General features: G+C 41.1%; 1 protein-coding gene across 4 annotated transcripts in view; it reads left to right on the top strand.

Annotated features, from left to right (window-relative positions):
* The window catches only part of ZFHX4 (zinc finger homeobox 4), a 186,616-nt gene that overhangs the window by 154,256 nt on the left and 5,559 nt on the right, over positions 1-26,801 (top strand). For 3 of the 4 annotated variants that reach the window (XM_045454830.1, XM_045454827.1, XM_045454828.1), the window contains exons 6-10: positions 6,706-6,822; positions 13,066-13,199; positions 13,482-13,682; positions 14,449-14,566; positions 15,099-20,537. In XM_045454830.1, coding sequence (XP_045310786.1) covers positions 6,706-6,822; positions 13,066-13,199; positions 13,482-13,682; positions 14,449-14,566; positions 15,099-20,537 — 6,009 coding nt within the window. The remainder of the gene's footprint in view (positions 1-6,705; positions 6,823-13,065; positions 13,200-13,481; positions 13,683-14,448; positions 14,567-15,098; positions 20,538-26,801) is intronic. The other variant, XM_045454829.1, reaches the window with a different exon arrangement.

The raw sequence follows: 26,801 nt of genomic DNA, 5'->3' as shown, positions 1-26,801 counted from the left end.
TGTAGGAAAGCAGGAGCAAGTCTTATCTCATTATTAAACTATTTCAAAATCCAGGTAAGAGATGAGGGTACTGACAATGGAAATCTAGAGAAATAGGCAGATTTAGTGTGTACTAAGTGTTTTGGAATTTGAGATAACAGAACTTGCTAATAGATTGTATGCCGATGAGAGAAAGAGAAGAGTCAAGGAAGACTCTTGCTTCGGTCGACGGTGGTGGCACCATTAACTAAGATGGAGAGATTGGGGTGAAACAGAGTGAGTTGTGTTGGGGGGGGGCCAAAAGTTAAAATTAGGCACATGAAGTTGGTATATCTTCTAGACATCCAAATGGAGATATAAATTTAAAGTAAGGGATCTGGATGCTATCATCTAGGAAGATTATTATTTTTCCTCAAATTAAACTCTCTGTAGACAGAGAAGGCAATAGGGCTTCAGGCCAGCGCTGGAGACACGTCAATATTTAGATTTTTTTTTAACATTTATTTATCTGAGAAAGAGTTAGGGGGAGGGGTAGAGAGAGAGAGAGAGAGAGAGAGAGAGAGAGAATCACTAACAGGCTCCATTCTGACAGGACAAAGCCCGACCACAGGGCTCGATCTCACAAACCATTAGATCCTGACTCAAGCCAAAGTCAAAAATAGGATGCTTAACCAACTGAGCCATCCAGGCACCCCTCCAATATTTAGATTTTAAGTGGAGATGGCCTCAGCAAAGGGGAATAAGAGGGAACTTTCAGAGAGGTAGAACAAAGTCACAACAGTCTGATGCAATGAAATTCAAGAGGGGGGCTTTTTTTCAAGGGCAAGGGCATAGTAACTTCTGCTGAGCCAGGTTATGTAATATGCAGATGGAAAAGTGGTCGCCGCATTTCACAGCATGGTAGTCCTTGGTGGCTCTACAAAGACCAGTCGATTTGAAGCCTGACTGGAGAGTTGAATAATAAATGTGGTTTAGTAGAGAAAGAGAAAATGCAAACAAACAAACAAGGCCAAAATCAAACAAGTACCTTCTTAAAGTTTTATTGAAGGGAAATAGAAGAATGGAATAGAATCTGGACTCCTCCTTTTCTTCTCATAATTTTGCTTCCTAAATTGAATTTAGTGCTCCAACTACTAAGTATTGCCTACTTTCTGTATTCCAGGCACTGTTGGGACGCCTGGGTGGCTCAGTCAGTTAAGCGTCTGACTTCGGCTCAGGTCATGATCTCGCAGTTCATGGGTTCGAGTCCTGTGTCAGGTTTTGTGCCGATAGCTCAGAGCCTGGAGCCTGCTTCTGATTCTGTGTCTCCCTCTCTCGCTGCCCTTCCCCCATTTGCAGTCTGCCTCTCTCTCTCAAAAATAAGTAAACATTAGGGGCACCTGGGTGGCGCAGTCGGTTGGGCGTCCGACTTCGGCCAGGTCACGATCTCGCGGTCTGTGAGTTCGAGCCCCGCGTCGGGCTCTGGGCTGATGGCTCGGAGCCTGGAGCCTGTTTCCGATTCTGTGTCTCCCTCTCTCTCTGCCCCTCCCCCGTTCATGCATGCTCTGTCTCTCTCTGTCCCAAAGATAAATAAAACTTTGAAAAAAAAAATAAAAAAAAAAATAAGTAAACATTAAAAAAAATTATATTCCAGGCACTGTTCTAGGTGCTTTTGGCACAAAAATAAACAATATAATTACTGTTTTCAGTAAAGATGTACCTATTAGGGGAAGTAGGCTATACACAGATAATTTTCATATCTTAGGGTCAGGTTTTTTTACATCAATGCATAAGAAAATAAAAGCAAAAAATAAATTTTAAAAATTCAAAAATGTATCTAGAACCATTAATCTTTGTTCAACATTCAGGGAAGAGTTTTTGGAGAAAGAAGTAATTAATAACACTAGTAATAACATGGGTAGCATTTTTAGCACTTACTTTGTGTTAGGCTCTGCACTGACTGATTTTCATTCATTATCTTAGAACAAACCTATGAGGCAGGGGTTATTAACCCCATTTTTATGGATGATGAAACTGATATTTCCCATGCTGTGCTTGAAGGAAAAGTGGCGGTTATACGGTGGCAATAAATTGTTCTAGATAAGACAAGAAAATATAATGGCATATCTTACAGGGAAGGAGGAGGGCATTAATAATGGTTACATGTTTCTAGAACAGTGGGTTCACGAAATATGGCCATTGGACCAGTAGTACAGCATCACCTGGGAGCTTAGAGATGTCGAGTCTTTGTTTCAACAAGTCTCCCATGTGATTCTGGTGCCCTAGTGTTTGAGAAGACTGTTTTCGAAATTAAGTGGGCAGGAAGGAAAGAAAGATGAGAGTGGGGTGGTAGATAGGGACCAGGTATCTTGAAGATATTCTTACCATGTATGGAAGATTGAACTTTTAGATTTTAGATACTCTAAGATTTTAAGTGGGGAAGTCGGGTTTAAATAGATCAAACTGAGGATAGATTTGGTTGGAGTAGGACTGGGCAGAGAGACAATGGGGGAGTTCAGGAGAGAATTCTTATAAGCTAGGTATCTAGAGTAGATGCTCAATAGCTAAAATTAAAACTAATATATAAAGTGTTTAAGTTACTCTCCTCTGTTTCCTCTTTACCTGATTCCTCCTTGGGCTTAAAAAGTATGCAGTGTTTTCCTCAGACAACTCAGAGGGTTCCCAAACCTAATTGTATAAAAGAACGATGGGAACCAAGCACAATTGGCTGGTGCTTAGATCAGAGGGCTACTGCCGAAATAGATTTGCTTAGAAATTGTATAATTTTATAGAATAAATTAATAGTGATTTTCCAGTCATTTTTTATTATTCAAATGGAAGTATTCTAAGCTAGTTATTCAAAAACTTTTCTTTCTTTGAAATACAGTTTATGTGTATGTGTAGAGTAACTTATAAGATCATTATGTTAGGTATGATAAAAATGCTAGGGGAAGTTATTGTAACACACTTGAAAAATATAAGACTACAGTAGTATTTTCTCTTCTTCCTAGTATTTTGAAACATTTAAAAACAAAAAATGTACTATCACTTATTTGAAAACTGGGAATGGAGCACCTGGAGGACCCAACTCTTGATTTCGGCTGAGGTCATGATCTTATGGTTTGTGAGACGGAGCCCCTTGTCGGGCTCTGCACTGACAGCACAGAGCCTGCTTGGGATTCCGTCTCTTCTTCTCTGCCCCTCCCCCACTCACGCACACACCAGTGTGTGCTCTCTCTCTCTCTCTCTCTCTCTCTCTCTCCCTCTCTCTCTCCCAAAGTAAATAAGTTTAAAAAGGAAAGGAAAGGAAAGGAAAAGAGAGGAGAGAAGAGAAGAGGAGAGAAGAGAAGAGAAGAGAAGAGAAGAGAAGAGAAGAGAAAAGAAAAGAAAAGAAAAGAAAAGAAAAGAAAAGAAAAGAAAAGAAAATTGGAAAGTTCTACAGGACCCAAATGCATTTTAAACTTAAGTACATTCATGTCATAAAGTTTAACATATGAATAAATACTGTATTTTTATATTCCGTAAGGCAAAACACTAATTAAAAATACATGTTCTGTAAATACAACAGTGTTATGAAATGTTATAATACTTTCATTATTGTTATTTGTAATCTGTTGGTGAAGAAACCTATTGAAAATGAAAACTGCTATAACATCTTCATTTTGGAATTTTATATAACTTAGTGTCTTTATTTTGGAATTTTATGGATTGGAATTTTATGGAATTTTCCTTCGTTTTAAGGCATTCCTTTAATACATTAGTATTACATATGAATACATTAATATAATATACATATTTTGTGTCCTATCAAGCATCTTATATTTTACGGCATTTTACCGTTGAGGTAAATGTGGTACTTGAAAAGTACAAAGTAGACACTCCTTCCCTTAACCCCAGATCCAGCCTACGGTTTTCCTAGAGAAAGCTGTTTCTCCTCATTAATATTCTTGACTCTAAAGTCTATTTATAGAATGAATGTCAAATTTATTTCAAAAGCTCTCTTTACGAATGAAAGTGAGGCTCTTTTTTTTCTGGCTTGTATGAAACTTTATGGTGTATATAAGTCACCCTTTGATTATTTTTTGCGTGATTAGAAATTTGCAAAGTTCTATGGCTCCAAAGAGCCTACCTGTAATAAACAGCTTGCGCCTTCCAAACCACAAAACAGGTCTGAATTGCTTGCGCATTAGAGCTAATTGCCTGCCTACTTCAAAGGAAGAACCAGAAAAGAGAGAGGGGAAAAAAGTCACAGAAGCAGAGGCAGTGCGGGCAAATCCGCCTCTAGAGGTTATGAGTTGTGGCCTGGAAGAGTCAGGCCAAGTTATGGCCTCAGAACTGCTGTTTGCGATTAAGTTGATGGGGAGAGTCTACCCCACAATCTTTCCCTGCTGCTGACACAGAGTCTTTGTTCGCATTCAGATTTCTCAAACTGTTGCCAGGGTCAGGCTGAGGTCAGACACCACAGTGATGTATAGAAGAGCATGTCTGGGAATTTCTCTCACACTTAAAACACATCCTGGAAAATGAAGAAGACCCTGCGAAAACCGTCCGATGAGACCCAGATTATACTGTAGTTTTGTCTTTTAGTGCCTTCATAAGTTTTGTTTTCTTCTCCTGACACGCTATGTTTTATTAATGTGAGTTGCGATAGCCCTTACAATTTTATGTCCCCTCAAGATAAGGACACTCAGTAGCACTCTGACACTTCATTTTCCAGCCCTGGGGGAAAGGTCCAGTAAATCTACTCAAAGAAGTGTTGCATCCCTTCCCCAGGACGAGTTGAAAAGTAATTGCCATGGGCTGTCGTAGGTGGAGGGCCTGACACTGGATGTCATGTCACATGTGTGCACTTGGCAGGGAAACAGCCCCATCCAGTCATGACCTCAGCCTTCCAGTCCCCCAAACCAAACTGGCCACGGTCCCCACCCAGGCTGGCCCCTGCTGGGCTGAGGGAGCCTGTGTTTGATCAGTAATTATCGCTGATGGGGGGGTGAAAGCAGGCTAGGGCCTTAAGAAGTGTTGATTCTCCCCTCTTAGAGGAAATATTTCCCAGGTATTTGCCTGAAAGGGAAGCTTCCCCCACAGTCCTCAGATGACTGACCCCCTCCCCCACGGACCTCAGCTCTGCTTTTGTGCAGTGGCAGAGTGCAACTATGGAATAAATGGATTTGTGTGGTGCCTTTGAGGACTCACAGTTGAAACAAATTCTTGTTTCAAATTTATTAAATGCCCTTGTTTTCCCCTCGGCTTTTTGGAGTTTCCCCATTGAGCCCAGAAGTGCCCCCTTCTGTTGTTTCCTGCTCGCACAGTTGTAGAGCAGGGCCGGCCGGTGAGGCACTAAATAGCATTTTTTTTGTGCTCAGCTGCTACATATGACAGTGGATATTTCATTCTGCTGTCAGAACGTTATTAATAAAACATGGGGTGTGGAGAGGGCCACGATTTCCCCTTTCAATCACTATAGCATTTGCAATGAAAATTTTATGCAGTGTGTAATTTTCAGTTAATGCTTGACACTTAAAATGTCCGCAGCAGCGTTTTGTATGGTTATTGAAGGGTTAATTGTATCATGTTCTCTGCATAAAAGCTCTGCTTATCAAAAGCAAATAGAAGAGTGTATGCAAATGTGTGTCGATGACCTTTTGCCTTTCCAGGGTTAATTTATATGGTCATTAAAGATTTTATGAAATTGAGCAGCCTGGTGCTTCAAATCCCATTTTACCTTCTTCTCCTAATTTATGTAATTCCTACCTGAACAGGGGAATATGATTTTTATTTTTTGTGCTGCAATGAAAACAGCATGCCATGCTGTGGGGAGTTGCGAGTCTGGTTATCTGGCATTACTCAGATTGCTAAAAATTCATTAAAATGTGACATCAGCACAGTGAGAGACAAATGATCGCAGGATGAAAGAGAACAGTGGGCCTTTCACGGATTAGTGCTACACAGACCCAGCATAGAGGCTAACTGCATAAACAGATTAATCCACCAGCAGCAGCATAGCTAAGATTTACAGAATAATTAAATAGGGTTGAGTTACTATGAGGATTTCCATGTAATCTAGCTGGTGTGAACCCGTGAATGAGGTGTGGGGTGACGTGGTTGTCATAGAAGAAGTATACCTTCTTATGTCCTGTACTCTGTATAGCTCCCCCTATAGAAACACACACACGCGCACACACGCGCGCGCACACACACACACACACACACCAATGTAACTGAAGTTTTGAGATCCTACTCTGACAAATTCCAAAAAATTCCCCTGGGGCCTGGGGACTGAAGACAGGGGTAGCACCTGTCTTACATTTAACCCATCACGATCACATTATTTCACCAAGAATTTTTTCCAGGAATTGGATTTGTCCTGTCATCGGTCCAAGTCCACAGAAACAGTAGGCCTATGTAGCTTGTAGTTTACAAGTTTCTACTGTTACGAGGACACAATTGCTGTGCACCTCTTGTTAAATCTTTTCTAGCTTGGACCGTACTTAAAGTGCTTTCTCTTATTCTAATTTAGCACAGGCGCATTTCCTCAATGGGTGTGAAAGAAGTTCCCTTAGATGAAAATTTGCATTGGTGCAGTCAGCAGGTTCTAACAGAGACTTTGGAATAAATTTATCTTCTCTTTTCGGAGTAAATGTCTGCAGACGATTCACAAAGAGCACTGCTTTTCCATGGTCACGTTGATTTTAGTGTGCACGTTTCTGGGGTTTTCAATCCTACTGACTGGTCTGTTTTTCTTGACAGAAGAACAGAGTGAGGAGGCTGAAGGAGCCGGCAAGCCTGCCTCAGTGGCAGAGGATGACGAGAGAGACACGTGTGAGAGAGACAACAGTGAAGGCAAAAACTCTAATAAAGATTCTGGTAAGATGCTAGCATCCCTCACCTTTCTCCCCCCCACCCCCCACCCCAACCCCGCTGACCCTCCCCCCCTCCCCCGCCATTCCCTGCAATCAGCCCTTCCTTCACCCCCCACCAAAGCTTATTAAAAGCTTTTATTCATTTTAAACTGTCTGAACATTCCCACTACTATTCATTGCATGTGCATTTTGCATGTGATTTCTATCAGTAGCCTCCCATTGACCTATTTTTAATCATAACCATCTGACAGAATAGATGTGGATAAGTTGAAGAATATTACAGGACGACCAGCAAGATTATTTTTTAATCAAATCAGTTTGTGTGCTTGTAATTTTTTAAGCGCCTTTCATTAATCTTAGCTATACTTGTGATTCCTCTGATGGCATATTAATTTTTCATAAGCACAGGATTAGATATCACTTGAATTTTTTTCATTCAGTCACATGCACCCCCCCCCAAACCACGTAACCCTAAAAATAAATGTTATTTTTCCTTGCTTTTTTACAACCTACACTCAGGAATTTGCTCTTTTTAAGGGCATCTATTTGAGGCATTTCAAACAAAATCCAGTGGAAAAGTTTACAGATGATTCAGCCTAAGAAAGAGGAAATATCATTGAAAAGGGATTAGGTGCTGGGTAATTTTGATCTTCTAGAATAGACAAATCCCAGTAATGAAAGCTACTGTCTTTGAAAACAAACCTTCGTGTCATGACATTTACTTGTGCACAAACAAACCCTAGGCCAGCATCTGGTGTGGATACCTAAGGCTTTTTCTGTGTTTGATTTGGCAAATATATGACTTCATCCATGCTTTGTATGTATGAGATGGAAATCTATGGTCGCAATGAATATTACATTGGCTACTTTTGCTGCACGCTATACCTAGTTTTATTATGTTGGACTCATTGAAGCAGAAGAAGTGCTGAAACGGGTTCAAGCCTATTAGTTTCAGGTACTCATCTATCTTTTCCTTGAATTCCAGTGACAGCTGCATATATAAAGAAGCTTGTTTTCACTATGAAGACATTGGGTTGTGCAAAAGATATCATTTTTACGTGCAAGTTTGTTTCAATCTGAATTATCCCATATTTGTCATTCGGTCTTTGCATATCTAAGTTTTGCATTCCCTTCAAAAATTATTGGAAGGGCCTCTCTGCTTCTTACCCCACGTCGTTCAATGCTGAATCTCTCTCAGGAGTCCAGTGGGAAAGCACCACTTAAATTTGCGTCTAGGATGCGGTGGCTAACATATGATCCTAATTTAATTTAAACAAAGAGGATCTAAGGTTGGTATTGAGCCTAAAGCAATGTAAAAAAGGTGCCATAGCTGTATATTAGTAAGCTGGCTCCTGAGGTTACTGACAAGGGGTTTGAAATACCTCGTGATCAGTTAAGGTCAAGGGTAGTGCCATCCAAACCTCATTTGAAAATAATTGGAAATAGCAAGGTAGTCCAAGGATGGACCTCATCAAGGCTAACTGCTTGACTACTTCAGGGACGGCAGGCCTCTGTCCGTGCTCACTGGAGTCCTTCTCACAGTCATCCTCAAAGACATTGCAAAGCATATCCCTCCCATTCTTTAAAAGAATGTGTGAAATACACAGATAGCATATTAGTGTTTGTTAAATGCTCATGTAATACTTAGGCATACGACATTATGCTTGGCTGTAAATATCTCATGCCTTCCAAAGGAGGGATTCTGGGAATCTCTTGAAAACACATCCAAGCTCACCATCAAGGGAGGAGTCTTATTTGGAATATACCACAGATGCAGGGGCTGTATCTCCACCAGCAGTTTACTACTCTGTATAAATAATGGACTCAATCACTCCCTAATGGCCTGATGAGTTATTGTCTTTTCTTGAGCGCCTAATTGTACCATCTAGACAGGGCTTCAGCTTCTGAGAGAATACAGAACGTTGCATAATGTTAGTTGTTTAAAACTATTTTTTTTTTCCTGCAGAAATTCCTCCCCAGGTGTATCTGTAGAGATGAAGGTGGAATTTAAGCACCAACTATTAGCAATTACTACCATGCAAATATTTAGCCTCAAAACCTCCTAGACGTCAAGACGGTTCTTGTAACTGACAACTAACGTGAACTTTCAACAAAGTTTTCCACTTTTTAAGTTGAATCTGATTAAGTGAAAATGTTATTACATGGGTTTTTCCTTATGATATTTCTAATGATTGAATAACGTCTCTATTGGCTTGTTCCCTTATGCCGGTGATAATTGTTAAAAAATACCAGCAAACTTATACATTAATCACTATCTTAAAATGTTAGATGGGAAAACAGTGTGGCCCCACTTTAACACAGAAATTTTTAGACAGGATGGAATCACCACATGTTAAGAAGACCATGTTTGTGTAAGCTGTTGTGCTGTGTTGCTGACATTAATCTCTAGGACTGGGGCTTTCAAGATGAGACTTGGCAATATGCAAGTTATATTTGTTGAATATTCATTCATAATAGAAAAGCCTCATAATGCCTCATTTATATTGTCATTTAAATCTAGTGCCACTTTAGATTAATTATAATCCAAATTATAGCTCTGTGCAGTACAAGAATTAATATAGAGTTTATCCAGATTAATACATTTGCATTGAAAATGTAATATGTCTCTGCCATGGCTAAGGGGACCACTTTTTAATAAGGGAGTAAACATGAGGAAGGATGGAAATTAACCTTCATTATTGCAATTAAAATTATCCTTTCATTCCGGCCTCATTAGAAAGAATACTGTACCAGTAATTATAATTTAGAATTATTTGTAGTTGAATAACATCTTTTGTTATATTCAAGTTTTATAACAGTCAAACTTTATCAAATACATTGATTGATAGATAATTACTCAGTTTTTTGTTTTATTGGTTTTTTTCCAGATTTGTTTTTGAGTACATATATGCTATTGGATTTTCCTCACTTATTATGAGTATAAACCACTTTACAACCTTCCGTATTTTAGGGATTGAAAATTATTAAGTAGGCAGCATCTGGATCAAAATGAATTATGTCATTTTTATATTAGCCATCTCATGCAAGCTAAATAATCCCATAACTGACAGATAATCATTGGCTCATCTATTTGGCAGTACTTATTTGTAATTAGATTTCATTTTTTAGTTTAAAATGCATTAAAATGGCATTGTTTTTTGAGAATATTGGGATGTCCTTAATAACAAGAAAAATGAATTGTGATCTCATTTCAAAATTTTGTCTCGGGTAACAAACAGCGCTTAGTTCAAATAAAGTTGCGGACATAAACTATGAGTAATCACAAAACTTAATCAAAACCCTCCAAAATTGGCAGGCCCTTGTTTAATATATTTCTAGGATAAGACAATTCAGAAAAAGATCCCAGAGTTGATGCCCTACAATTTATCACGGAGGCCATAATACCTGAGATAGCACCCCTTTGAGTAGAAAAGGCATGTGTGCATAAAATGTAACTTCCATCATCTTTGCAAATAATCTTGATGACCTCCCTTATCCTCAAGAGTCTGTTCTTGTTATGCTATTACATCTCAGTTTTCTCTTCTTCTTCTTATCAATGGCATCTATCTCTGGGGTGCTTGGCTGTAAATGGGGGGAGGCAGCCTTTATTTATAACTTCTTTTTAATTTAAAATAAGATGGTCTTTAGGAAGCTCCTAACTTACATTAAGATCATGGTTTAATTAACTAAGTTAATTAGCCAAAAAATATGGAAGCTGACACATATATTGGGTGAAATACTATAGCCAACAGTGACAGCAATGGCTATGAAGTAATGGCCCTAAAATTTAACTCTTTGCTTCCTTGCTACAACACGGTATGTTACTAAATTAAAAAACAGTAGAATATACTGTTGATGAATATTAACAGTATAATATATTGTTGATGAATATTAATAAGGTAAAAATAAGAACATGGATTATTTATACCAAATATTTTCACCAACCTATAGCAAATGTAGTAAATTGTAAAATTTACTTAGTAAAATGTTTCAAACCATGAAAGCAATATTTTTGATCCTTTATAGTACTAACATTAGAATATATAAGCTTATGAAAATAAGGCCATAGCTATAAATTTAATAGATTTAGAAGTTTATGGGAGGTTTATTCTATAGCTGATGTTCCATAGGGCCCGCAAGCAACCAGAGTCATGGAGATTATCTTTTAACTGGCGTGTGACAGTTTTTAATAGCATAGGGAATTGGACCAACTTATTATTTGGTCATGTCTAATTCTACCACGTACACAAAAGAATGATAAGGGAATATGACATAGTATTACTCTTTTTAAGGGAATGTATTCTTACTCATTAATAAGGAACTCTTTAAGAAAACTCTTTTCATTTCCACAGGAGAAAGCAACTGGTAGACATTTGCTGATTTAAATGACAATCATTTTATAGAACTTGATCTGACACCATAGGGAGTAAGTTTTATTTGCGAGATACTATATAGCATAGTGTCTTCCTAATGTTATTTTTCACACTTTTAAAACAATAGCAAAAAGGCTGTTTTGAGAAGGAAAAACATATTTTTTGATGCCAGAATTAATTCTGAGATAAACATTCCTGTTTTTGACCTAACTTTTGGATATCAAGTACTTGGGTATTGTTTAATCAATGGAATGAAATTCTTCAGTCAGTCTCAAATTTAAGTTCATTCGAATACAAATATGATAAATCATTTTTTTCAAATATTTACAAAGAATCTAAATTTCTCCAAGGCATATGTATATACAGGACAAATGAACTAATTCAAATAAAATCTAATGTTTGTAAATCCAGAAATCAATAGCAGTGTAATTTGTTGAAACATAGTGCTATTTCTGTACCTACCACAAACCTCGAGGGAATAAAATTATTGTCGTCGTGTCATTTAACTTCTGTTTTTTTAATTTTGGTCTCTTCAGAGTCACCTTACTTTTAAATTTCTTTCTGAATGTGAAATTCCTAAAATGTACATGGTAAAAAAACACGCATCTCTATTCAGGTTAGAAAAAGAACGTATTTTTTGGTTCATTTTTACTTTGTTTCCATAACATCCTTGACCTTATTTTTAAATTAAAACTGGGTTATTTTGCAATAAGGTGCAATTTGTTCATTTATATGAACCGTATGTGGATTGAAAAAAAATCAAGATAAATCTTCATGCACAGCATACAATCAGATTACGCCTAGACTCTATATTTACGCGGGGTCTGATAGCAATCAATGGTTTAGCTTCATTGCATTTCAAGATGTATTTGCACCCAGTTGTCCAGTGATAGTGTCCTCACCCTGGAAATAATTTAGTTGCAAATTGACTGGAAGATGGTGAAAATTGAAAGTTAAAATTAGAAATACTCATAATAAACAGCAGAAAAAAGGTCAGATGATGCCGCGCTATGATGAGATTGGAATGGATGGTAAATGAGGTTTTGTGTTTGTCGTGAGATGTATGTGACATGCCTACCCAATGTCGCTGTAATATCCAGCCTCACAGAGGAGATTATCGGGAAAATTGATGCTGGAAAGAATTTTCTGTTAGATTGGGAAATTAGAATTGCACTCTTTTCTTTGATGTGTGTGAAGCCCCTGCACATTACATTGTTCATCTAGGCAAAATTCTAAACCATCTTTAACACCGAATATTCGGATTAACCTCATAAAACAATTGTCTTCTTGAGATCCGGGCCATAATGTTATGTTTACGGCCAACTGCTGAAACATCTGAAGTGAAACGTAAATCGCAAAAAGCAGCGACAGATATGTAATTTTTAAATCCTGTACACACCACGTAATAATATTAGCTTAGTTTCTGAATTATAACTAGTCAGTTCTTCTCAGTATTTTGAAATGTTTTCAGTGTCCAAGGATTTTAGAAAAAAGATAAGTAATTAAATGTTAGTCAAAGGAACTATTTTCCAAGTTAGCATTTGTGAATGGGAGTAGATTAGTTTTAATGTGATAAAGGCATCCTGAGACACCAGAGAGCATGTGTTCTGGATGAATCTTTCAAGGTCACCTAGGGTTATCTAAACAAGAGACAGAAGTACATTTTAAAATATATTTATAAAGTCCACTTAGTAGATAAAAAGAAGTGTGCTTTTTGCCTTTTGAGATTACCATCATTTAAAAGTGTTTGTTCAGTCATTTTAAGGATTCAGTGGATTTAGAGTCAGAGCTATTTGAAAAACATGTAATTTTTCAGAATTTGATATTGTTAGTCTTTTAAAATTGAGGTGTTCTATTCTTTTTTTGGGCATCAGGAATAATCACACCAGAAAAGGAGCTAAAAGTCAGTGTGGGAGGGGGGACCCAGCCCCTCCTGCTGGCGAAAGAAGAGGATGTTGCGACAAAAAGATCAAAACCTGCAGAGGACAACAAATTCTGTCACGAGCAGGTAGATACGTTTCTTCCCTTTGCTGTGTAAACCTTTTTATTATTATTACTATCGTTGTTACTGTTGTTGTTGTTGACTATTATTATTATTATCGTTGTTACTGTTATTGCTGTTGTTGTTGTTGCTCCTGATGGCTATAGAGCCCCACACGATTTCATGCTGTTGAAGCGTATGTAGATATTGTGATCAGCAGCATAACGAACTCTTGGTGTTACTTCTAATGTTCTGAAGTCATCCGAGGGCGTCAACTAACAGCGGCCATGTTTATTCCATATTCTCCAGTTCTTTCAGTGTCCTTATTGCAACTACAATAGTAGGGACCAAAGTCGTATCCAGATGCATGTCCTGTCACAGCACTCGGTGCAGCCGGTCATCTGCTGTCCGCTCTGTCAGGACGTCCTCAGCAACAAAATGCACCTCCAGCTGCATCTGACGCATTTGCACAGTGTGTCTCCGGATTGTGTGGAGAAGCTGCTTATGACAGTAAGGATACCGCATGTTGATGCACGTGTGACATGTTCTCTGCAAAAGTCTCAGTGCAAAATCTGTAATTGTTGGTTGAGGAATTTATTTTTTCTGCCCACTTAAAGCTCTCTTACAGACTGTGTTATGGAAATCACAACCAAGGCCCATTTGTTCTCTCTTTTGCTTCTGGAGGAAAAAAAAAAAATGATATAAGGCATAGCATATTCAGTAGCAAATTTTTAAAATTTTAAAAAAATATTTATTTTTGAGAGAGAAAGACTGAGAGCGAGCAAGGGAAGGGGAGAAAGAGAGGGAGACACAGAATCCGAAGCAGGCTCCAGGCTCTGAGCTGTCAGCACGGAGCCCGATGCGGGGCTCGAACTCACAGACCGTGAGATCATGACCTGAGCAGAAGCTGGACGCTTAACTGACTGAGCCACCCAGGCGCCCCTTCAGTAGTGTATTTTACCGTCTTACTTTTTATCTGTTATGTTAACCAAATGACTCATGTGGGCATGCGGAGTTTCAAAATTTCTTGGTTATCATTTTAAAACAACAGACCTACAAAAACCTTCAAACCGTAGTTTAAAAAATAAAAGAAGAATACAGCATCGCAACACCATTGATCTAAAATTCAAAGAGATAGCCTTGGCCTGTAAGATCCACAAAATGTCCCCGCTTTCGTTTGGAAAAATGTCAAGTGGGTTATGCTCCTGCCAAATGCAGATGTGATGGAGTCTGATTTCTGGGCTACATTTGACATGAACACCTGTGGTTCTCACAGGTGCCTGTGCCTGATGTGATGATGCCGAACAGTTTGCTACTGCCAGCAGCTGCCTCTGAGAAATCGGAGCGGGACACATCTGCAGCCATCACAGCTGAGGCATCTGGGAAATATTCAGGTACGCCAGCCTGGGAGCAAGATCTAGGGGCATGCATTTGTGGGGATGATCCAGGATTGTTACTATCAAAGGTTTTTGTTTGTTTGTTTGTTTGTTTGTTTGTTTTTAAGCATAGAGGGAAAAAACTGTGGTGTTTCCAAGAGTAACATTTTCCAAGGCATATTTTGGATCTATCTGTTCATCTGTTACTGCCCTCGGGGGACTTAAGTGTCGATGACCAAGAATAGTCTGTGTGTCCTAATTCCTGAACACTGAGGTTACGGCCCTTGATATCATGCCGATTGCAGCATACTGTAATTACCTTTGCCTTGCCTTTTTTCCTCTCCTGAAATTCCCTGAGGTCGGGGGTGATTTCTTGTTCATGCCCAGCACCAAGCACAGTGCTTGGCACATAGTAGTTGCTCAGTAAATATTTCTTCAAAGAATCAACTAAGCGGAAATCTTTAGAGGTTCCCACCTAACGATATTTACTGGCATTTAAGCAGTAGGCTTTCTTCCGGTAAGCGACCTATTTGTGCTTTCTTCTACACAGGGGAGAGTCCAGTGGATGACAAAAGTGCGGCAGGTCTTGACGATTCAAAGGCTAGCGTGGAAATAAAGAGTGAGGAGCAGAAACCAACTAAAGAACCCATGGAAGTGTCAGACTGGAATAAAAATAGCAGTAAGGATGTGAAAGTCCCTGACGCTCCCCAAGACCAGCTGAGTGAGCAGCAAAAAAGGCAACCACTCTCGGTGTCGGACCGCCACGTTTATAAGTATCGCTGTAACCACTGCAGTCTGGCTTTCAAGACTATGCAGAAGCTTCAGATACATTCCCAGTATCACGCGATTCGGGCTGCGACGATGTGTAATCTCTGCCAGCGTAGTTTCCGTACATTCCAGGCTTTAAAAAAACACTTGGAAGCAGGCCACCCCGAGCTGAGTGAAGCTGAACTTCAGCAGCTGTATGCCTCCTTGCCCGTGAATGGTGAACTTTGGGCGGAGAGCGAACCTATGGCACAGGACGACCATGCCCTGGAGCAGGAAATGGAGAGAGAGTATGAGGTGGACCACGAAGGGAAGGCAAGTCCCGTAGGAAGCGACAGTAGCTCTATTCCTGATGACATGGGCTCCGAACCAAAGCGGACCTTACCTTTTAGAAAAGGGCCAAATTTCACGATGGAAAAATTCCTGGATCCATCCCGCCCGTATAAATGTACAGTGTGTAAAGAGTCGTTCACCCAAAAGAACATTCTCTTGGTCCATTATAATTCAGTTTCTCATCTGCATAAGCTGAAGAAGGTTTTGCAGGAAGCCTCCAGTCCTGTTCCGCAAGAAACCAACAGCAGCACAGATAACAAACCCTATAAGTGCAGCATCTGCAACGTTGCGTACAGCCAAAGCTCGACACTGGAAATCCATATGAGGTCCGTGCTCCACCAGACGAAGGCGAGGGCTGCCAAGCTGGAGCCGAGCGGCCACGTGGCTGGTGGGCACGGCATGGCGGCCAACAGCAGTCCCGGCCAAGGGATGCTAGATTCCATGAGTTTAGCGACAGTAAGCAGCAAAGATGCCCACTTAGATGCCAAAGAATTAAATAAAAAGCAAACTCCGGAATTAATCTCTGCCCAGCCTACCCATCACCCACTGCAGTCACCAGCACAAATCCAGATGCAGTTACAGCACGAGTTACAACAGCAGGCCGCGTTCTTTCAGCCTCAGTTTCTAAACCCCGCCTTTTTGCCTCATTTCCCTATGACCCCAGAAGCTCTGTTGCAGTTTCAGCAGCCTCAGTTTCTCTTCCCATTCTACATCCCTGGGACGGAGTTCAGCTTGGGGCCAGATCTGGGCTTGCCCGGCTCGGCCACGTTTGGCATGCCCGGCATGACAGGAATGGCTGGATCCTTGCTGGAAGACCTGAAGCAGCAGATTCAAACCCAGCACCACGTTGGCCAAACTCAGCTGCAAATACTACAGCAACAAGCACAACAGTACCAGGCCAGCCAGCCCCAGCTGCAGCCCCAGAAGCAGCAGCAGCAGCAGCAGCAGCAGCAGCAGCAACAGCAGCAGCAGCAACAGCAGCAGCAGCAACAGCAGCAACAGCAGGCAGCAAGCAAATTATTGAAACAAGAGCAGACGAGCGGAGCCAGTTCAGACTGCCCTGTCCTGAAGGACGGGCCGTCTTACAAGGAGGCAGAAGAGATTGCTGACAAGCAAGAAAAGCCAAAGCAAGAATATTCCAGCGAAGGCGAAGGACTCAAAGAAGGCAAAGACCTCAAGAAGCAAAAGTCCTCGGAACCCTGCATCCCGCCGCCCCGAATAGCTTCGGGGGCCAGAGGAAATGCAGCCAAGGCTTTATTGGAAAACTTTGGTTTTGAACTGGTCATCCAGTACAACGAAAACAGGCAGAAGGTACAGAAGAAGGGCAAAAGTGGTGAAGGGGAAAACACTGACAAACTGGAATGCGGGACGTGTGGCAAGTTGTTTTCCAATGTTCTTATTTTGAAGAGTCACCAAGAACATGTCCACGGGCAATTTTTTCCATACGGAGCACTAGAAAAATTTGCTCGTCAGTACCGGGAGGCCTATGACAAGCTGTATCCAATTTCGCCATCCTCACCCGAAACGCCACCTCCTCCCCCTCCCCCGCCTCCTCTGCCTCCAGCTCCTCCGCAGCCTTCTTCCTTGGGTCCCGTGAAACTCCCAAGCACGGTTTCCACTCCTCTGCAAGCACCACCACCCACGCCCCCTCCGCCACCACCCCCGCCCCCTCCCCCACCCCCTCCCCCGCCCCCTCCCCCTTCGGCTCCCCCCCAGGTCCAGCTGCCCGTTTCTCTGGACCTTCCACTCTTTCCTTCCATTATGATGCAGCCCGTGCAGCACCCGGCACTCCCTCCCCAGCTCGCCCTGCAGCTGCCCCAGATGGACACTCTGTCTGCCGATCTCACTCAGCTTTGCCAACAGCAGCTCGGAATAGATCCCAACTTCTTAAGGCATTCTCAGTTCAAACGCCCGCGGACAAGAATTACCGACGACCAGCTGAAAATCCTGAGGGCTTACTTCGACATCAACAATTCCCCGAGTGAAGAGCAGATCCAAGAAATGGCGGAGAAATCGGGCCTCTCTCAAAAAGTTATCAAGCACTGGTTTCGAAATACGCTTTTTAAGGAACGGCAGCGAAACAAGGATTCACCCTACAACTTCAGTAACCCTCCCATAACTGTTTTGGAAGATATCCGAATTGATCCACAGCCCTCCTCTTTAGAACATTACAAATCGGATGCGTCGTTCAGCAAAAGGTCTTCTAGAACGAGATTTACCGACTACCAGCTTAGGGTTCTCCAAGACTTCTTTGACACAAACGCTTACCCAAAGGATGATGAAATAGAACAACTCTCCACTGTTCTCAATCTCCCCACCCGGGTGATTGTCGTGTGGTTCCAGAATGCTCGTCAGAAAGCACGCAAGAGTTACGAGAACCAAGCAGAAACGAAAGACAACGAGAAGAGGGAACTCACTAACGAACGGTATATTCGAACAAGCAACATGCAGTACCAGTGTAAAAAGTGCAATGTGGTTTTCCCCCGGATCTTTGACTTGATTACGCATCAGAAGAAGCAGTGTTACAAGGATGAAGATGATGATGCCCAAGATGAGAGCCAAACCGAAGACTCCATGGACGCCACCGATCAAGTGGTGTATAAGCACTGCACAGCGTCTGGTCAGACGGACGCGGCCAAAAACCCCGCTGCCCCTGCAGCGAGCTCTGGCTCCGGGACGAGCACCCCCTTGATCCCGTCACCCAAACCGGACCTGGAGAAGACCTCTCCAAAACCCGAATATCCCACAGAAAAGCCAAAGCAGAGGGACCCCTCTCCCCCTTCTCAAGGCAGCAAGCCAGCCCTGCCATCAGCGTCAACCTCCTCAGACCCACCCCAGGCCTCGGCAGCTCCGCCACAGCCACAGCCACCGAAACAACCCCCACTCGTCGGAAGACCTCCGTCGGCCTCGCAGACCCCGGTCCCTTCCAGCCCACTGCAGATTTCCATGACTTCTCTCCAGAACAGTCTACCTCCACAGTTACTACAATACCAATGTGATCAGTGTACGGTTGCCTTCCCCACTCTGGAACTCTGGCAGGAGCACCAGCACATGCACTTCCTTGCTGCTCAAAACCAATTCCTCCACTCGCCATTCTTGGAAAGGCCCATGGATATGCCCTACATGATATTCGACCCCAACAACCCGCTGATGACCGGACAGCTGCTGAGCGGTTCTCTGGCACAGATGCCACCTCAGACCGGCTCCTCCCACGCCACAGCGCCCGCAACGGTCGCTGCTTCCCTGAAAAGGAAACTGGATGACAAAGAGGACAATGCTTGCAGTGAAAAGGAGGGAGGGAACAGCGGTGAGGACCAACACCGCGATAAGCGCTTGAGAACCACGATCACCCCGGAACAACTGGAAATACTCTATGAGAAGTACTTGCTGGATTCCAACCCCACCAGGAAAATGCTCGATCATATTGCACGTGAAGTGGGGCTGAAGAAACGGGTCGTGCAAGTCTGGTTCCAGAACACCCGAGCTCGAGAAAGGAAAGGCCAGTTCCGGGCAGTGGGCCCAGCACAGTCCCACAAACGGTGTCCTTTCTGCCGAGCCCTGTTCAAGGCAAAGTCAGCCTTAGAAAGCCACATCCGCTCTCGGCACTGGAATGAAGGAAAGCAGGCGGGTTACAGCTTGCCACCAAGCCCTTTGATATCAGCAGAAGATGGGGGAGAGAGCCCTCAGAAATACATTTATTTTGATTATCCGTCTCTGCCGCTAACTAAAATGGATCTATCAAGTGAGAACGAATTGGCTTCCACAGTGTCCACGCCTGTGAGCAAAACCGCAGAGCTGTCGCCGAAGAATCTTCTAAGCCCTTCCTCTTTTAAAGCAGAATGTTCTGAGGATGTAGAGAATTTAAATGCCCCTCCTGCTGAGGCAGGGTATGATCAAAATAAAACTGATTTTGATGAGACTTCATCGATTAATACAGCGATCAGTGACGCCACCACCGGCGACGAGGGCACCGCTGAGATGGAAAGCACCACGGGAAGTTCCGGAGATGTGAAGCCAGCTTTATCTCCTAAAGAGCCCAAAACTCTGGACGCTTTGCCAAAACCCGCGACCACACCCACCACGGAGGTCTGCGATGAAAAATTTCTCTTCTCTCTCACGAGTCCCTCCATCCATTTCAACGATAAGGACGGCGACCACGACCAAAGCTTTTATATCACAGACGACCCCGACGACAATGCCGACCGCAGCGAAACATCCAGCATAGCAGACCCGAGTTCACCGAATCCCTTTGGATCCAGCAATCCTTTTAAATCCAAAAGCAACGATCGACCAGGTCACAAGCGTTTCAGAACCCAAATGAGCAATCTTCAACTCAAGGTTCTCAAGGCTTGCTTCAGTGACTACCGAACTCCCACCATGCAAGAATGTGAGATGTTAGGCAATGAGATTGGCCTGCCCAAACGCGTGGTCCAGGTGTGGTTCCAAAATGCAAGGGCAAAGGAAAAGAAGTTTAAAATTAACATAGGGAAGCCTTTCATGATTAATCAAAGTGGAACAGAAGGCACCAAACCGGAATGTACCCTCTGCGGGGTGAAGTACTCTGCCCGCTTGTCCATCAGAGATCATATTTTCTCCAAACAGCACATTTCAAAAGTGAGGGAGACCGTGGGGAGCCAGCTCGATAGGGAGAAAGATTACTTGGCTCCGACCACCGTTCGACAGCTGATGGCACAGCAAGAACTTGATCGTATCAAGAAAGCTTCAGATGTGCTGGGCTTAGCGGTGCAGCAGCCAGGCATGATGGACAGCGGCTCCCTCCATGGCATCGGTCTGCCGGCGGCCTACCCAGGACTCCCCGGCCTCCCTCCGGTTCTGCTCCCTGGAATGAATGGTCCATCCTCCTTGCCTGGATTTCCACAAAATTCAAACAGTAAGTCCTTTCCAGGAGAGTCAGACTAATTAATAAGTTACTATTAGGCAGCCGGTCACAGGTGACCAAGGACGGGGTACATCTGGGTCTCTTTTCATTTCAGGAAGTGAAACCTTTACGTGATTTGAAATATATATTTTACTGGCTATAATTAAGAACCAGGAAGTGAGTCAACCTGAACGTATACAGAAGAATAAAGACTAGGTGGGTCATAGCAGTGTCTCAGAAATACATTAATTATCTGTATCATTACACCCTTAGGGCTTAGAAGTATTCTTTTTCTATAATCATTTTAATACTGATTTCAAATGGCATTTTAGCACAAACGTGGCATAGTATTCGATATACATATTAATAAAGCAAAGCATTAAATAATACATATTTTGGATCTTAATTTATGTTCTTTCCAAGGAAAAGTTTTGTTTGTTTTCTGGGTTTTTTTGTTTTGTTTTTTCTTCTTAAGGACCAGGAAGTTCAAAACCTCAAGGTCCTCTAGACACAGGAATTCACCTACGTTACACCTAACAGATAACAAACTTAACCTTCAAAGTTTAATTCCTAAAAATATGACTTCTGTGATAATTTGCAATTTAGCATTGCTATAAGATTTTTATTTTTGTAGCATCAGTCGTTTCTTGTTATTTAAGTAAATTTACAGCCTTAGAAATATATTGGTATTAACTCTATGACTTTCTATCCCCACCCCTACCCCAGGTCTATAATTAAGTTATAACTAAACTGTAGAGTTGTTTGAGGCAACCCCAGATGATGAACCCAATTCTGTGTTCATCAAGAGAAATAGAACTTACGCGGTTTCGATTTTGCGAATAAGAATAGGTATCCAATTATATTGGGTTGAAAAAGCTTGACTGTAGTGCACTAGGCAATCGCACAGCCAAACTCACTGTTTTATATGTTATATAAACATTACATATTATGCAAAACAGAAACAAAAAGGTCCTCTTCTAATTTCTTCCTTAAAGTACGTTTTATTTTTCAAATTCACAGTGATGTTTTTCATACAAAACAAGGAAAAAACAGCGATGTCTTCCTTTTTTACAAGGACATTTTGACATTATCTAGAATGAGCTCATTGCAAATCCAGAAAGTTTCTAAAACACACTGAACTGTTTTCATTTTCACAAATTGGACTTTTACATAAATTTCAAACTTTTCGATTTCATCTTTCTCTTATAAAAACCAAAACTGCTTTGGGGCGCCTGGGTGGCGCAGTCGGTTAAGCGTCCGACTTCAGCCAGGTCACGATCTCGCGGTCCGTGAGTTCGAGCCCCGCGTCGGGCTCTGGGCTGATGGCTCAGAGCCTGGAGCCTGTTTCCGATTCTGTGTCTCCCTCTCTCTCTGCCCCTCCCCCATTCATGCTCTGTCTCTCTCTGTCCCAAAAATAAATAAACGTTGAAAAAAAAAAAAAATTAAAAAAAAAAAAAAAAAACCAAAACTGCCATGTGATTGTGGGAAGATACTCCTATTTTAACTTTCAGCTTGGGAGACATCGAATGGCCCCTTGCCCAGCTGCTGTCTCCTCTGGGTCCCCCGTCCCGAATGACTAATTGGCATTGGAGAGAAGCAGAATCAATCTACACATATGGGAATGTGCTCAAGAACGATTCTGCAGTGGCCCTCCCTGTAACTCTCCATAACTATCATACCAACTACTTTGCCTCTAAGTAGTATTTTGGGCTTAATTATCTGGTGGTTATTCTTGGGGCCTTAAAATGTGAGAGCTATCATTGCATGTTTTGTTTGTACATTTAAATTAAGTCAAATATAATTGGGTTTTTTTTTTTTAATGTTTTATTTATTTTTGAGAGAGTGAGAGAGTGCAAGCAGGGGAGGGGCAGAGAGAGAAGGGGACAGAGGATCCAAAGCAGGCTCCTTGCTGACGGCAGTGAGCCCAATGTGGGGCTCAATCTCACGAACTGGGAGATCATGACCTGAGCTCAAGTCAGACACTCAACTGCTGAGCCACCGGGGCGCCCGCAGAAGTAATTGTTTTAAGAATAATGCAGTGCTTGATATTTTTTTTTTTGCATATGAATGTGTTAGTCTTCCAGTCCTGTGTCACATATCACTGTGATTATTGACACATAGAAAAAGGTCTTATGTGGAAAAACGCCTAGGATCAGTTATGTAAAATAGAGATTTTTCCACATAATGTCTGATGTGGAAAAGCTCCTATGGGCAGTCATGTAAAATTTACAGTTATGTAAAATATTAAATGAAGTGTTATGAAAAATAGAGTATAATTTGATATTTTCCACGCACTAGGAACAGTTTAAGTGTCCGTGTTCATCTACAAGTCTGTTTGGATGGCTGCTGAGTGTGTAGTTACCCCCTATACGGCAGCCAAAGCATCTTGTTTTCTCTCCACTGGATCACAGGCCTTGCTTGTAGAGCGGGTGCTTCCCTGACCGCCCTTCTGATTTGTCACTCTGAAACCGGTACCCAGAGGGCCTATATGAGAGAAGGTGAGAAGGGAGGAGAGAAATGTTTATGAAATACTTAAATAGCCTACCCTTTCTCCTCATTCAACTCACCATAAATATAATTTACATCCTCCCCCCTGGAAAGGTGGGCTCTGTGTGTATCAGAGGTGCAGAAGGATGTTGGAGGCATCTCTTCCGTGAGCAGTATAAACACATGGGGAACTGAGGAATCCGGTGCTATGAACTTGTTGCCTTATTCAATCATGGGCCAAAAGAGACCAGAGAGTGTTACAAAGAGAAAAGGTCCGTGAACATACTTGCTAGAATTTGCAACTTCTCTTGCATTTGTTCTTGTTTGCTATGGATTTTAAACATTAACACAGCAGAGGTACCAGCAGGACCCTGTCTGAGAACCTCAGTTCCCCCACTTACAGTTCACATCAGTTTTAGGCTAATTTACCTGCGGTGGGTAATGCTGAATCTTTTAATTATCTCATAGGGTGGCGCTGGGGTTCTCCATCTTTCTATCATCATCTTTCTACTGTGTTATTTGTCATCAAACAAAAATCTCCCTCGCTTTATGGGAGAAGTAGACATACCAGCTAAGTGGACTCAAAAGGAGAAAATGACTTCCTAAGTAGAATATAGTTATGTTTCTCACATGCCCTGGGCTCTTGCAACCAGCTTGAAATATATACATGAGCAAACTTTGAGCTTATGACATGTTCATCTTGGGCCTACATTAATGGGATTTCATTATAGAAAAAGCTTCATTTTAAGATACCCCATCCCTTTGAAGGCAAACCTGAGGGTTTTAATCCTGAAGAAATCACTAAAAAGGAACTCCACGGAATATGAGATGTGCCATAAAGTAATGTCTGATTCCAAAGGCTACACCCCAAAATTGATTTAAGTTGCAATGCATACGTTCAGTTTTAGTGTTTATCAACCTCGTTTCATCACCCATTTGATTCTATTTTGGGTGGAATGGCCCTTCTGGCTTACCAGCTTTAATGCTTACCTTGCTTCCAACAAATCTTCAAATTATTTAGTCTTTCAAGATCGTAAGAAGGCTCTTTCAGGAATAATATACATCATGCGTGCCTGTTTCTTGAATGATTTCCTGAATGATATTCCGACCCTCTCTTCAGTATTACTAATCACTATTACTCATATGCTAATAAAATGAATTATTTTCTGCTTAAAAAAATTCCACATTTGTCTTTTTCTATCATGACCATATGCAAAAAGAGCAAGTGGCAATAGAAAAGCACATGCCTGTATTCCTGGAAAAAATCAGAAAAAATTAGAAAATTAGAAAAAATCAGAAAAATTTACATTTTGTCCTTTAGGATGTTGGCTTCCTTTGGCATTTTGCTCAAGATGATTAGAAAAATAACCTGATTTTCTATTTTTAACTTATTTGCTTTGTCATTTTCAGCAGCGTCTAATTTTTATATCTTCCATTAGTGTTTGGAAATACTGTCTAACTCAATTTCCTTAAATGGAACTTTAGAACATGCCTTTTGCATTTTTCTCATACTTCAATATAATTTACCAGCACATTTGGGGTAAATCTAGATAAGAGTAATTTTAGCACAATTATCTTTGGCCCCATATACATAATAAGTTTTATTTTCACCTCAAAAAGAAATTTTCCCTCTGGGAAACCTAGATCAAGGAAACCTGGGAAAATAACTATATCTAAGTTCATTGTGAGGCAAGTATTTTCTTCCAAAAACAGAACTTTCAGGAAGAGGCAGCTGTTTCAGGAGAATCAAACCAAACAAACTAATGATAATAGGAGATTATCTGCAGAAAAATGTTTATCTCTCAGAGAAATTTCAAAGAACTGGAGTAGGAGTTAGGGAACAGGAACAAAACATCTTTAGCACTATAACTCGGTAACAGACTTGAAAATTAGACATGCGTTTAGTTTATAGTTACTACCACTTATTCTGTATCAGTTTTTCTCTTCTGTTTCCGATGTTCATGCGTCAGTTGGCTACGGCCTGTTTTACGAACTTATATTTTTACTGTAGGCCCAATGTTTATTGTTCATTACCCTTCATTTGCATCTCTTCTAAAATTTTTACTTAATAGCCGATTATTTAACTCAGATTACTCCTCAAGATGTTGAATTCCTGAAAACCCCTGCTGGTCTTTGACTATAGGAGTTAGGATTGCTATTACGGTCTTCTAAAAATTTTCATGGCATTTCATTATATGATCTCTCCATAGGAATGCGTAGACCCCATCTGATGGGAAAGGCTGGGTCCACAAGTATTGATCCATTTTGTTTTCTAACTACCACTGCTGTTTTAAGTCTTTTAGTTCCTTAAAATTTCTCATCTTAAATTTTATCATGTCAGACAGGCAAGCCAGCAATTTTCTTAGAGGTAGGGGGCAAAAGCAGTTAGGTGGAGAGAGGTGTAATTGAGTATGAAGTCTAGTTGAACTAGACCTAAAACTAAGGCTGGCTTCATGAGTAGGCAAAAGAAGCCGAGTACCAACCAACACGGTATCACTCTAGCAATGCAAGGAAGGTTCTTCTGTCCTTAATAAAGCTCCTTCCACCTGAATCACTCAGGCCTGAAATTCTATAATTAGATATTAATTCCTTTGACTGAATGAATTATCTTCTGTTAAATGGAAAAGAGCATTGAATATCATGAAATCAGAATACTATAGATGGCAGAGAGAAACCCCAAATTACTTAATCTAGTGTATAATATGCCTTTTCAGAAATAGGTATATTCAAATCTTTGGTTCTTTTCTTGCAAATCAAATTTTATAGAGAGGCAAGTGGAAAGAAGCAAGGCCTAGTAGTATAGGAATGAAGGCAAGGGACTTGAGGGTTTAGGTGCCCCCCAAACAACCCCATTACTTGACAGTGTTCTTAGGGCTGGTCCCTGTCCCATGAATCTAAGAAGCCTATCACACCAAATTGGATTAAAGATTCAAGAATTCATTCATTCGTTCCTACCATTCCTCTACAAATCTTAAACCATTTTCATTTAAATGTGTTTCCAATGTGACAACCATTCTTCTGTAAATGTAAATACTTGCTATCAGTTTCTCCTGGAATACAATGTTATTTTCCAGGAGTTTTCTTTCTTTCTTCTTTCTTTCTTTCTTTCTTTCTTTCTTTCTTTCTTTCTTTTGCATTTTAAGTATTTGTATTTTTTAACTTTTGAAATTAATTCAATTAGACAGGAACTTTGAGTGGCAGCTATAAAATTTAGTTTCCCCAAACCACATCTCCCATTGAGTCATAGATTTCTCTCTGTCAAGTCACCTAACAGCTTTCAGATTCAATTTTCTTACTTAAAAAAAAAAAAAAAAAAATGGAATTTTTAGCATCTGTCCCCACTTACCATTGAGGATATCGGGAAACTGTTCTCTGACATGATGGAAATTCCTTAGAGATTATCACTGATGCAACTACAGAAATTATTCCAAAGCAAGTCAGAGAAGAGTTGGGTGTGGTAAGGTTACAAAGAAGAGCAGCCAGTAAGAAGCTAGGCTAATTGACAGTAATATGATAATGATTAGGGTCAAGTTGAGAGTGATGTTGAGGACTTCAGCATATCTTGAACGTTAAGCCTAAGAAAGCTTTCTCAGCTGGGCGAAGAAGTCTAATTAAAGTTTTTTTTTCCTAGCTAAAGAAATAGAAGCATGCAGTTTTTGTATCACGTGTTTTCCTTTCTTTCTTCCTTTGTTTCCCCTTCCTCCCTCCCTTCCTTTCTTTCCTCTTTTCTTTTCCTTTTTCTTTTTTTCTCTTCTCTTCTCTTCTCTTTTCTTTTTTTTTCTTTTCTTT

This window comes from Leopardus geoffroyi, chromosome C3 (genome assembly GCF_018350155.1).
Source record: "Leopardus geoffroyi isolate Oge1 chromosome C3, O.geoffroyi_Oge1_pat1.0, whole genome shotgun sequence".
NCBI lineage: Eukaryota > Metazoa > Chordata > Mammalia > Carnivora > Felidae > Leopardus > Leopardus geoffroyi.
This window is presented reverse-complemented; position numbering and strand designations above follow the sequence as displayed.